This window comes from Sebastes umbrosus, chromosome 18, assembly GCF_015220745.1.
Source record: "Sebastes umbrosus isolate fSebUmb1 chromosome 18, fSebUmb1.pri, whole genome shotgun sequence".
Taxonomy (NCBI): Eukaryota; Metazoa; Chordata; class Actinopteri; order Perciformes; family Sebastidae; genus Sebastes; species Sebastes umbrosus.
The window spans coordinates 1,166,889-1,180,982 of NC_051286.1; the positions used below are offsets into that span (position 1 = coordinate 1,166,889).

The 14,094-nt window shown below is 35.9% G+C and overlaps 2 protein-coding genes across 2 annotated transcripts in view; one reads left to right on the top strand and one right to left on the bottom strand.

Annotated features, from left to right (window-relative positions):
* Positions 1-14,094, bottom strand: part of LOC119476892 (protein CEBPZOS-like) — a 44,315-nt gene that overhangs the window by 6,881 nt on the left and 23,340 nt on the right. The gene's annotated exons all lie outside the window — the stretch shown is intronic.
* On the top strand, positions 3,259-7,761 carry LOC119476885 (hepatocyte nuclear factor 3-beta-like). Its single transcript, XM_037750501.1, has 2 exons — positions 3,259-3,668; positions 6,345-7,761. Exons 1-2 carry the CDS (start codon positions 3,588-3,590, stop codon positions 7,641-7,643), a joined length of 1,380 nt encoding a protein of 459 aa, XP_037606429.1. The 5' UTR covers positions 3,259-3,587; the 3' UTR covers positions 7,644-7,761.

The following is a 14,094-nucleotide window of genomic DNA, read 5'->3' on the forward strand; positions in this document are numbered from 1 at the left end:
ATTAATGTACAAGCTTATTTTAAAAGAGCTAGACTTTTGCACTAGAGTTATCAGAGCAGCTGATAAACTGTAATTAACACAAATCGTGAACACAATAACTGCAGGACGTTTGTGTAAAATGAGCAATTTGGATGAATTTTGAGCAGATTTATTTCCTGTGAATATCACATCAGAGTTTTTGTGTCATATTTAGGAACTTTTAATACAATTCTCTGTCTATAATATGTTTTTTTTATTTTTAACAATCATACATATTAAATAGGCTTCATTTCTTTTGTTTTCTTCTCCCTGATGCCATTGTTCTATTACGTCTTTGGTTATTTGCATACTTTTCTAATTTTTAAGTTTATATTTTAAATAATAATCCAAACTTTTAAAATAACAATTTAATTTAGATTTCTTCACAGAAATAAATGAAATGCTGAGATAAAGGCCGATTGTATTTTTTTTTTGTTAAAAGTTGTCAAACACCCGTTAAAATCAAGAAGACCTCGCGACCCCTAGTCGACCCCTCAATGCAGGACTTTAAGGAGTATTTTTACAGTGTGGTATTAGTACTTCTACTTAAGTAAAGGATCTGAATACTTCCTCCACCTCTGGTTATGTGTAAATGTGGAAGGCTTCATGTTTTGTGTATTTTTTGGGGGTAAAATCTATTTGAAACTGTCGTTTTTAAAGTGAAATATCAACAGAAACATTCCTGCGGTTGTTTTTTAATCAGTAACTTGTGTTAATGTACGAGCATATCTTAAAAGAGCTAGACTTTTGCACTAGTAGATCACCTCGTGTAGATATTTCAGCCCTCTTCCTGACAGTCTTAGTGAGCAACACTGGACACAAAAGGTGAAAATATTTGGGGTTTGTTTGACGTCCACACAGGGAGGACAGGTTGTGTGTGTGCACAGAGCACGGTGGTCCAACTTCTCTTGTTCCTTCACCTCGGCTCTGTGTGTACCGTCTGTCCTGTCCTCTTTCAGATTCATCACCAGGTAAATATGCACTCCGTCAGACCACAAACAGTAAACCCTGCAGCCGAGGAGGAGGATCCCACAGACAGTCTCCACTCTGCCTGTTAACTCCTGTAGAACAGAACACAAATAAAACATAAGACATCTCAGTTTTGGGGCTGATTTTTGTACATTTTTCATGAGTTTAAGTTCATTCAGATCACCATAATCATAAAAGAAATAGAGATCTACATGAACTAAATAATAATTTCTTACAAAATGCAGTAATTTCTTGGAAAAGCAGGAAATCTAACTGCAGTGAAGACCGACAAGGAATGTTAAAGGAAAGTAGGTTCACTGAAAAAGTGAAAAATAAAAGAGACAATATACTGAATTATGTGATTGAAAAACTCCAGAACAGAAACTAAATCAGACTAAATGGAACGTCGGGTGAGATGGTTTGATTTATAAAGTCAAAAAAGTTATAAACCTTAAGATCTTCATGAAATCAGACAGTCTGTAACAAGCTCTCGCTATACAATAGTTATTGTTAGTGATGGAAGTAGAAGTACTCAATACTGCAGTGTAAAAATACTCTGTTACAAGTAAAAGTCCTGCATTCAAACTTTAAGTAAAAGTACAAAAGTATTAGCATTAATATATACTTTAAGTACCAAAAGTAAAAGCACTCATTATACAGAATGGAATATTACAGGAATAATATACATTATATATTATTGGATTATAATTATTGATGCATTTATCACATTAAGATGTGACACTACAAGCAAAAACATTTTGTAACGCACTGATCAATTTTGAGATTTTGGGCTATTTTGCCTCCATGACACGTCTTCTTCTTTCAGACTAGTGGAAATCCAAAATACACATTTAGATGTTTATTTTACTACTTTGTCCATTTGCGTATGTAGATTTCTCCTAAATTCACCAAAAGTTAGCATTAGACAACGCCTCATTTGCATATTCAAACATAACATTTCAGAAAACATGTAATACAAAAAATAATTGTCTTAATGTCAGTAATTAACTGGAGAAGTTTCATGGTGATATCTATTAATTAAAATGTTTTACCCTATTCACAGGGTCAAAATGTATGAAACACAGTTAAAAAAAAATTTACAATTTTTTTACAGTGTTTTTTTTTTTACATTTATGATTCATAACCTGATTTATACAACATTTTATTCCTAAAAACATGTTTTCTTTTAATGGCTGTTGACAGTATTTTCTGATTTATGGAGTGATAAAAAGAGATATCCAAAATCCCCTCTGTAAAAACTTTTGACTCTAATATGTCAACAAAATGAAACAAGAATTTTGAACCCAGCTGTATCCAAATGTTCAGATTTATGTTCTGGAAATTTATGCAAATTAGCACATATTTAATAAGATAATGCAAAATTTCAGAAAACTTCCAATACAAAAAAATAATTGTCTTAATGTCAGTAATCAACTGGGGACGTTTCATGGTGATATCTATTAGTTAAAATGTTGTATTATTATATTTCACCTGTAGTGTCTCCTCTTAATGTCGCAGCAGGTAAAGGAGGAGCTTTTAATTATTTATATAGTACTGGAGCTTTGTGTGAATTTACCACTATAGAGACCAATAAAGGTTTAGCTTAATCTTTAATAACACATCATACTTTATTAGTTGATTGTATTTTGTATTATTAATCTGAATCAAGTAACTAAAGCTTCAAAATAAAAGTAGTGCAGTAAAAAGTACAATAATTTACCCTCTAAGTAATGTAATGAAAATATAAAGTAACAGAACATAGAAATACTCGATTACAAGTAGCCTTCCTCTAAATAGTACTGAACAGTAGACTTGAGTAAAAGTACTTAGTTACTTTGGGTGTAACGTGATAAAAGTATGAAGTTACAAAAAAAACAAAAAAAAAAAAATCAAATAAAAAATACTACTTTTTTGTCTAATAACTTATAATTTTTTAACAATCATTTCGCCAAAATACTGCTTTCTCCAAAAGGTTTTTTGTCCAGTTTCACAATTAAGGTTTCAGGAGTATTATTACTCTGAATCAAGTAACTAAAGCTTTAAAATAAAAGTACTGCAGTAAAAAGTACAATATTTTACCCTCTGAGTAATGTAATGAAAATATAAAGTAATATAACAGAAATACTCGAGTACAAGTAGCCTTCATCTAAATAGTACTCAACAGTAGACTTGAGTAAAAGTACTTAGTTACTTTGGGTGTAACGTGATAACAGTGTGAAGGTACCTGAGTGACGTCACATTGCAGGTAATGACGTCATGTCCTGAGAGGTGTTGATGACAGGATATGTAAATGAGGATGTTTGAGCTCGAGGAGGGCTGGCTGGAGAGGAGACCTCTGATTGGTCGCTGGTCTTCAGCAGCAGCTCGAGCTGCAGGTGTCAGAGTCAGTCTCTCATCGAGCAGAACCCGGTCTCCTCTCCGGTCTCCGGTCACACACACGGTCGCTCTGCTCCGGTAGAGCCAGCAACCAGGAGTCTAACAGCAGCAGCAGCAGCAGCAGCCAGGAGTCTACCGGACCGGTACCGGTACCGGCTACACCTCTCGGTTCACCTGTTTACCTGTTGGAGTCGTTTGGATGAATCAGAGCTGGAGCGTGCACGATGCTGAGCGCCGTTAAGATGGAGGGACACGAGCACGCGGACTGGAGCAGCAGCGGCAGCGGCTACTACGGAGAGACCGAGGTCGGTGCACCTTACACCGGGGACAATCCGAGCGGAGAGCCGCTGATTATAGACCCAGATATATCAGTCCAACTGGGATTATAAATAGATTATAAATAGAGATACACATTTAAATCTTGTCTATATCTATAATATTATCTATAATCTATATTTTGCAATTAAAAGACACCTATTCGTTGTCAGTATTGGTCTTATTGCTATAGTTTACATAATTTCTAATTTAATTATTTTTTATAATTTATTCAACTTCTGCAGTGCATTAAAATGAGAGATTAGATTTTGCATTTTCGATGTGAATTTTGAGGTAAAATGAGAAATTATTCAGAATAAACTAAACAAAAATCAAACCTTTAAATAAAGTTTGCATTTAAGCCTATATACATATTATCGACCCAGATTTAATAGATTATAAATAGAGATACACGTCTTAATTAATACTATAGGGGGTTGACAAATCTATATTTGTATATGACATCTATATTTTGCAATTAAAAGACACCTATTCGTTGTCAGTATTGGTCTTATTGCAATAGTTTACATCATTTCTAATTTAATTATTTCTTATAATTTATTCTATTTCTGCAACGCATTAAAATGAGGGATTAGATTTAGCAGTTTATGAATATATATATTCGATGTGAATTTTGAGGTAAAATGAGAAATAACGTCCACAATAAAGAGACTTTCAAAAAAATATTTATTATTCTTGAGGTAATCTTTCTGATATCAGTGCAACAGATATCCATAAATAGAGACTTGATTTGTTCTGTAAACAAGTTAATAAAAGGGAAATTTCACTATATCTTACATTTGTAAGGGTTAAATTAAAGATTATTTTGTCTTTTGGTAGGTTACAGCACCGATAGCTATATATGAAAAGTGTAATCTGTAAAGATTATGAAATGGAGAGTAAAGACTGAGAAAATACTGAAAAAAATAAAGAAAATCTTTTTAATAAAATGTATGTATTTGTTATTAATAATAGCCTAATAATAATAAAAATAATAATATCAACTAAAAATAATGATTAAAAATAATAATAACAACAATTATAAAAATAAATAATAATAATTTAATAATACCAAATATCTTCAATTCAAAGATTACAGGTCCGTATTTTCCCAATTATTTCCTAGGAAGTTTCCTGAAGAGAAATATGTAATTTAGTCTATTATAAAGTAATTATAGGGAAAAAGTTCTATTTAGTTATTTATCATTATTGTTATTTATTTATTGTAATTTATTTTATTTGCACACATATAAGTCTTCATAAAGAAAATTAAAAAGGGGCCCGAGAGGTCAAGAAGCCACAGGCTTATATACCAAAACATAACAAACCTACAACAAGGAGAAAAACAAACAAAAACAAAAACAACAAAAATAATCTCCTTAAATAAATGCTCATTTAAATAAACTTCAGATCATACTCCTAAAATCCTCTACCCGTTATTAATATATTAATATGTAATATAATAATAATAGGGCTAACTGATGACAGTGGATGTTGGAGGTGTAAGGTGACACAAGGAAGCCTTTATGGGAAAAATATTAAACTATATAGATCCTTATGTAAGCTATAAGTTTATTATGTGATCAACAAGCAGATATATTATGTGTGGCTCCTGTGGTGATGATCAGGCCGGTCCAAAAGAGTCCAAATGTGCCATCAATTAAAAAATGATTAGCTTCATTAATTAGAGTGATAAAGTTATTAAAAACTCACTGATGTTTGCGTATACACTTATAGATATGGACTAATGAGGTGAGTTAAACTGTAAGACAGACAGGTTGTAATTAAAAAGCGTGTTCACAGTAACAGAGCTGCAACGATTCATCGGTTAGTCGACCGCTAAAGGCCTAAATACTATTAATACTATTTATGATTAATCATTAAAGTCATTATTTAAACAGAAATACAAAACATTACCTAATGAGCCAGCTGCTAAAATGACCTGAATTGTTTGTGATATAATAAAAACTGAATATCTTTAGACTGTTAGTTGGACAAAACAAATAATATTTGGGTTTAGAGAAAGTATGGCACAATTTTCAGACATTTTTAGACCAAACAATTAATCAAATTAATTGTTTTATTCTCTAATTTATGATGTTTTATTGGTTTATTGACCTTGTTTTTTATTATTATTTATTATTATTTTATAATATTTATTTATTATTTTTATTTAAATAAAATTAAGCCAGTTAAAAAAATAATAATAAAAATAACAAATAATATATATAAATAATAAATTAATATAAATTAATACAAGTTACTATGAATTAATATAAATTATTTAAACCCTCATTAATAGTCAGTTTTAATAACGTGGTTCTCTGTGTTTCAGTGTTACTCTGCAGCGGGAAACATGAACTCCTGTCTGTCCATGAACAGCTACATGAGTGCTAAAGGCCTAAAGACATTTTTAGACCAATTTTTAATTCTCTAATTTATGGTGTTTTATTGGTCTATTGATTTGTGCCCTTGTTTGTTTATTTAAATAAAATTATGCCTGTTAAAAAATAAAAAAATTTAAAAAATAAAAAAAATAAAAAAATAAAAAAATAAATAAATAAATAAATAAATAAATAAATAAATACAAGGTACTATTAATTTATATAAATGAATTAAATCCTCATTAGTAGTCCGTTTTAATAACGTGGTTCTCTGTGTTTCAGTGTTACTCTGCAGCTGGAAACATGAACTCCGGTCTGTCCATGAACAGCTACATGAGCGCGCCTGGCATGACCGGCACCGGCCACATGAACGCGCATTACGTGAACCCGTCGATGCCCGGCGGGGTGTCTCAGAGCCCCGGGTCCGGGATGCTGCAGGTGCAGACCGGGGCCGGGATGAGCTCCATCAGCCCGCCGCCCTACGGGAGCCTCCCGGTGCTGAGCCCGGTGGTGTACGGGCAGGCCTGCGGGCTCCGGTCCAGAGAACCCAAACCGTACCGGAGGAGCTACACGCACGCCAAGCCTCCGTACTCTTACATCTCCCTGATCACCATGGCCATCCAGCAGTCCGGCTGCAAGATGCTGACCCTCAACGAGATCTACCAGTGGATCACCGACCTGTTCCCGTTCTACCGGCAGAACCAGCAGCGCTGGCAGAACTCCATCCGGCACTCGCTCTCCTTCAACGACTGCTTCATCAAGGTGCCCCGGTTACCGGACAAACCGGGCAAGGGGTCCTTCTGGGCTCTGCACCCGGACTCCGGGAACATGTTCGAGAACGGCTGCTACCTGCGGAGACAGAAGAGGTTCAAGACGGCGGCTGCGGCGGCTGCGGCGGGGAAAAGCCCCGGTGCAGGTGAGAAGGAGGCTGCAGCACCGGGGAAGTCTGGCTCGGAGGGCGGATCGGTGAGCACCAGCAGCACCCGGTCAGACTCACCGCACTCCACGCATTCATCCTCCAACTCACCGCAGGCCTCCGAGGCGAAACCGGTGCACCGGGGAGACCTCAAACCGGTGCACCGGAGCGACCTGCTGCACCGGGGAGACCTGGTGCACGACCTAGTGCACCGGGGCGACCTCGTGCACGACCTTGTGCACCGGAGCGACCTCGTGCACGACCTGGTGCACCGGAGCGACCTCAAACCGGTGCACCTGCAGCCCTGCAGCCCGGTGCACCTGGGCGACCCCGTGCGCGTGCCCTCCCCGCACGCGCACACGCAGCACCTGTTCTCCCATCACCACCCGCTGCTGCTGCACGAGGCCACGCACCTGAACCCGCACCACTACTCCTTCAACCACCCGTTCTCCATCAACAACCTGATGTCCGATCCGCAGCAGCAGCACAGACTGGTGGAGCAGCAGCACAGACTGGTGGAGCAGCAGCACAGACTGGCGGAGCAGCAGCCGGTCTACGGAGCCTACGGCTGCCCGGTGAAGACCGGCCTGGATCCCGGTCACACTCACACCGACACCGGCTACTACCGGGGCGTGTACTCCAGCAGGCCCATCATGAACTCCTGAGACACAGTTTACAGTTAAAAGAAGAACGTGTAAATGTTTTGTTGAAGGCCTGCAGGATTTTACATCAGTCATTTGTGTGTTTGTATGTGCAACAGATATAAAAATCTTTATATGAAAACAGTCTTTTATGTTTTATTTAATTTATTGTAAAAGGTTTGCATTTTAAATAAATTATCAAAATTAAATATATTGAAATATTAAATTAAATGAATATAAATTAAATAAATATAAGTAAATAAATAAATAAGTAAATAAAAAAATCTTGAAAACAGTCTTTTGTTTTATTTAATTTATCATAAAACGTCTGCATTTTAAATAAATTTAAAATATTATCAAAATGAAATATATAAATTAAATTAATTGAATTATTAAATAAAATAAATAAATATAAGTAAATAAAAAATAAAATTTTTTAAACAAGACAAAGTCATTTTTTGTTTGAATGCAACATTGCAGCTCCACCAGATGCATCTTTAGGTCTGTACATGTTACTATGAGATAAAGTCTGTCCACATTAGCACTAAATGGTTTAATTATGAGCTGCAGGGTGACAAACAGAGAGCTGAAAGCATCAGCAGATAAGAACCAGAACAATGACACAGTGCTCTTAAATCACATTAACATCCGTCACTCGTGATGTTTCACAGCAGATAACAGACTTCAGAGGTCAGACACCACATTTATCAGCATCTTTAACGCGGTGGCGTTCAGGCCTGTCACTTTAAACCGTGTTTAAGTCACTTGACGTGACAAAAAAGACACTTAGGATAACTTATTTCTGTACAATTCTCTCCTTTATATATATATATATATATTTTTTTTTTTTCCAAATATAAACATATAAGCAAATAATGACAAAATAATATAAATATAAATAAATGTACGTAGCATTAACAACTAAATAAAATTAATAAAAAAAAAAAAGTAAATAGTTTGACAGTCAATTCATCATCAAACTCATTTTTAAATGCAAAAAGTGCCAAAACGTCCTCTGATTTCAGCCATCAAACATAAATACTCACTAGTAGAGCTGCAACTAATGATTATTTTCATTATCGATTATTCTGCAGATTATTATGTTGATTAATCTTTTAGTCCATAACATGCACGCAGAAGTGGAAGAAGTACTCAGATCCTTTACTTTAAGTAAAAGTAGAAATACCACAGTCTAAAAATACTCCATTACAAGTAAAAATCCTGCATTCAAAATATAAAAGTTTCTAAACAACACCGCTGGTATTCAATTAAATGTTCATGGCAGTAATATCTGATGTGCGGACTCCATTTTTTCCATCTTTTACATGTTTTTCTGTCCAGCACCTATTTACCGTCTGGATGTGCGTACTTTTATATGTACTTTTCTGCATTCAAAATATTACTTAAGTAAAAGTACAGAAGTATTATCAGCAAAATGTACTTAAAGTACCAAAAGTAAAAGTGCTCATTATGCAGAAAGTGTTATAACATTACAGGATATTAGATTATTCTGTTTTTATTAACATATGTAAGAGCATTTTACAGAGATTACAAGAACATTTGAACCTGTAGTTTGTCATTGTGGAGCCAATTTTATAGACTTTATACTGGATGGATTCGTAGTATAGTACTGCCTCATATCATGTTTTGAAAAAAAATATAAACTCAGTAACAAGTAACTAAAGCTGTCAAATAAATGTAGGCCACGTGGAGTAAAAAATTCAACATTTGTCTCCAAAATGTAGTGGAGTAGAAGTACAACTAAGGAACATTAAATGGAAATACTCAACTAAAGTACAAGTATGTCAGAATTGTACTTAAGTACAGTACTTGAGTAAATGTATTTAGTTACATTCCACCGCTGATAAAAGGTAAAAATAAAAACCTTCACAGTTTCTCAGAGCCAAAGTTGACGTCTTATTTTGTCGACCAACAATCCAAAACTTCACACATTTATTAAGTTTATAATGATATAAAAATAAGGAAATCGTCACATTGGAGAAACTGGAACCAAAGAATGTTTAGCGATTAATCGATTATCAAAATAGATCCTGATTTTTGGTGATCGACTAATAAATGAATCGACTAATTGTTTCAGCTGCTGTTTTTTTTTATAAACAAGAAGAAGATGCCATCCAGGCATTTCTCACTTTACTCTCCGACCGGCTCCAACATCTTGTGGACCAAATGATTAATCAAGAAACTAATCGTCAGATTATACTGTATACAGATAACAAATAAAACAACCATTAGCTGCATGCAGCCGCAGCCCTGAAGTTGTGAGAGGCATAATTCAGCTATCAATACATTTCAACTGATTTAGTTTTGTGTTGAGTTTGTATCGTAGTCCAGGATTCACTCAGTACTGTTAATTATCGTTTGCTTTTGAAGTAGCAGTGAATCTTTTCAGTGGAAACACCATAATTATTTCACACACTTGTGGACTTTTCTTTAATCCACTGGAGTGAAGTGAAATCTAAATCACTGATAGAAGACGTTTTGTTATCAAAGTGAACTGTAGGAGTTTAAGTCTGAACAAGCAAAACAGTCCTGATTGTGTTTGTAATTAAAAAATATCCCAACAACTATTAAACCGGTTGCCATGAAAGTTTCTACAGAAGTTCATGTTCCCCAGAAGATGAATCCTAATGACTTTGGTGATCCTCTGACTTTTCCTCTAGCGCCACCAGAAGGTCAAACTTTTCCCTCATCATGTGAAATATCTCAACATTTACTTGATCGAATGGGACAAAACTTTGCGCAGGCGTTCATGTTCCCCAGAGGATGAATCCTGAATGACTCCATGATCATCTGACTTCTGGTTATTTTGCCAGGGAACAGATATAACAGGTTGGCCGCCGTGCGGCAGTTACTTTTGATAGTAATGCACTAAAGATAAGAAGAAATCATATTTCAGTATTTAAATGGCGCCGTTTTGTTACTAATCTATTTGGTCCTCCAGCCCTGTGGGGAAATGTGGGGAGTCTATAATATTTTATCTTCTTATATTACAACAGTTTTTATGCAAGTGTGTTGTCTGTGCTGCCAAATGCAGGCCAATTAGCAATTAATATATACTGGGATACTGATACTGGATTTATTAGATTCATATTTCACAAAACATTTTAGAAAGTATTTGTTATCAAACATAAACACTTGACATAAACAAATAATCTTAATGCAGATCCTGTAGATTTCTTTTTTTTTTTTTTTTTTGAATTGTGATCAAGATACATACTGAGTGGAACATTTAAAGTGTAAACATAACCAGGTCAGTTCTCTCTAGTGGTGTATTTCCAAGTCAGTCTCACAGCAGGTCGTGAAATAGTCACAAAATTGTATCTATTTGATTCGTGTACAGAGACACAAATTTCCCTTTTTTTGTGACGCTCAGCATGACTTTCAACAACGTATTTTTGTGTATTTTCCTACAAATGTTCAGCAACACGTGACGCACGTGTCAATTTCCGCTCTAGTCTTTTCAAAATAAAACTACTTAGTTAGGTTTAGGAAACGATGGTGGTTTGGGTTTAAATAACTCTGAAGTGCTGTAACTTAAGTTACGTGACAAATGAATCAACGTTAACTTCTGGTTTCACACGGGGCACCAACATTCGGTTTCCTGGTGAAAGTCTGGTGTTTTTAGACTCTCCCGTCCACACCCGACCTCCTCCCTACACGGTGTTCGCCGCTCTCTTTGCTTCCTGGTTCCCAATTACGTGGATTACATATGTAATTCGTGTCTATGTACACAAATCAATACATTACATTTCGTGACTATTTCACAAACTGTTGTGCGACTCAGTTGGTCTATAATATTTTTATTACAATAATTTTTTATGCAAGTGTCTGTGCTGCCACATGCGGGCCAATTAGCAATTGATCTAATATTGATACTGGGATACTGAATTTTTTAGATTAATATTTGGGAAAGTATTTTTTTCTTAAACATATAACATAACATAAACAAATAGTCTGAACGCAGATCGTGTAGATTTGCTTTTTTTTTTTTTTTTTTAAATTGTAACCAAGATACATAGTGAGCGGAACATTTTACAGTGTAAAACATAAACTTGTCAGTTCTCTCTAGTGTATTTCCTCCTGTTTGTGGAGTCCATTTTATTCTTATAATATAGTTTTTATGTAAGTTTCTTATGTGTGCTGCCACACAGCTTCTCAATCTTTATCGACCAATTCAGCTGTAGGCTTAAAATCCTGCAGCCTCACACACCACAGAAAGCCATCATCTTCAAAAACAAAAACAGCTCATCTCTCACAGCTTCAAACTGACTTATTTAAATGTAGTAAGTTTACATCGTTGTGCATAAGAGATAAGATACGATAAGCCTTTATTGATCCACAGGGATAAATTTGGTTGTTGCAGCAGCAAAAGGACAGAAATAAGCACAGATAAATAGAGGAAGTAAAAAATAAAACATAAGACGTATGTATAGACCAGGGGTCAGCAACCTGCCTCTCTTCAGCTCCTCTCCAGTGGCTCCCTGTAGATTTATAAAAATGGAAATGAACAACTGTTTTTTGTTTGCATTTTCATTTTTATTTGTCATTGTTGTAGGTCTATGGTACGACGGTACGACGGAGTGTTAGGGCCACATTGAGGGAAAGAATAAACCTGAGATTTCGAGAAAAGTCCTAATATTAGGAGAATAAAGTCATAACATTATAAAATATGAATTTTATTTTTATTTTATTTTATTCTTTTCTCGTAAAGTTATGACTTTATTCTTGTAATATTATGACTTTATTCTGTAAATCTCAGATGTTTTTCCCTCAATGTGGTCCTAATACTCTGTAGTACATTGTCTCCTTGGCCCTCACTGCATTAGACTTATAAACTATATACTTAGATTATAAACTGTGTTACCTTCATCACAATGATCAAATGTTTTGCGGCTCCAGACAGATTTCTATTTTATTATTATTATTTTTTAAATGGCTCTTTAGATAGTAAAGGTTGCTGACCCCTGGTATAGACCTAAAATAATAATACAGGTAAAAAATAGAAACTATACAAGAACAATTAAAGACAAAAGTGACAGTGGTGTGATGTGATTAGTTGCAGCAAAGTGTAGTATCATGTAAACACCATACTAATATTTAATTATATATGAGATTGTGACGGCTTGACCCATAAAATCTGAGTTTTGTGCGTTTGTCTAATTACTGGTCTGGAGGTGAGTAGAGCCGTCATCACCAGCTGACACCACAACACAGTTTGACCTGAACAGTACACGGGTCAGTTAGTTTTAAAACACCACGCCTGTCCCAGCCGCTCAGTCTGACTCTTATCATAAAACATCACCATTTTTACTGGAGACGGACACTTTGTCTGTTATGAAGCAGAATTAACAAGCTGAGTGTTGGACGGTTGTAGAAACGTCACCGAGCAGGTTTTCATGAGCCGTCTGGGAAGCTTTCAGAGAAATAACGTCTGCAGACACGGCAGGTTGTTCATTAACTTCACACACAGGATCAATGCATGGCGGTCAAACACACACTTCACCAGCTCACGTTGAATATTAAACATTTCTGGTGCCACAAGTTTTAGCCAGAAAATTAAACGCAAACACACCAGAGTTTTTTGAAGTTATGAAATATTTAGTTATGCATGCAGCTCAGTAAAATAAGAATAAGAAATAAGAATTTAAGAGAAGTATTCTCGTATTGTGTTGTCTGTGATGGATTATCTCACCCTGTTGTATTTTTTACACTGAACATAAATGACAGTAAATGGTTTCAAGCTCTAAAGCTCCTGACACACCAAGCCGACAGTCGGCCGTCAGACAGTTTGGGGTCGTCGGTGAGCGTCTGTCGGTCTAGTTTTTTGGGGTGTGTCCCGCACTGTCGGCTCTAGTCTGCCGTGTCAGAAGTTTTACGGCCGATTCAGCATGTTGAATTGGCAGCTGAGCTCGTCGGTGAGAGAAATCACTCTGATTGGCTGTTCAGCTTAAACAAATCAGTGCACGAGAAGAGAAACGGAAGTGAGGAAAGCAAACCGACGAGTAATGTCGAGGAAAAACACAGAAGGCTCTTCTCAGTTTTCATCTTCATCTCATCTGATCATTCCAGATATTTTCACAGCGACATGAAACATCTGGAATGAGGCTAAGTGGTGAGAGAGAGTGGCTCGTACATCCGCCGTCCTCGCTCTTCCTGTTTCTCATTTTGAATGATGAATACAGACTACCACCGCCTGCTGGTGAGGAGAGTTATTTCCTCTTACGCAGACGCAGAATGTACAAGGTAACTGGCCGTCGGCTGTCGTCTTTGCGGTTTGTTCGAGTGCATTTTGTCGGCCAAGACAAAGGAGACTTGAGGCGACGCAATGGTCGGCCTTCATCGCCGCTAGTTCTCTGATATCGGATTGGTGTGTCTGGACCTTAATATGTGAGGTTTCATTTCTTACACTGCTATGTACAGTGCAAGACAATAAAAAAAAAATTGGATCCCATAT

What these genes read in the sequence shown, in the direction of transcription:
- LOC119476885 (XM_037750501.1), top strand. Translation starts at nt 3,588, where the DNA reads ATGCTGAGCGCCGTTAAGATGGAGGGACACGAGCACGCGGACTGGAGC. An exon ending in GCTACTACGGAGAGACCGAG is followed by an intron (nt 3,669 to 6,344) that starts GTCGGTGCACCT and finishes TCTGTGTTTCAG; the next exon opens with TGTTACTCTGCAGCTGGAAA.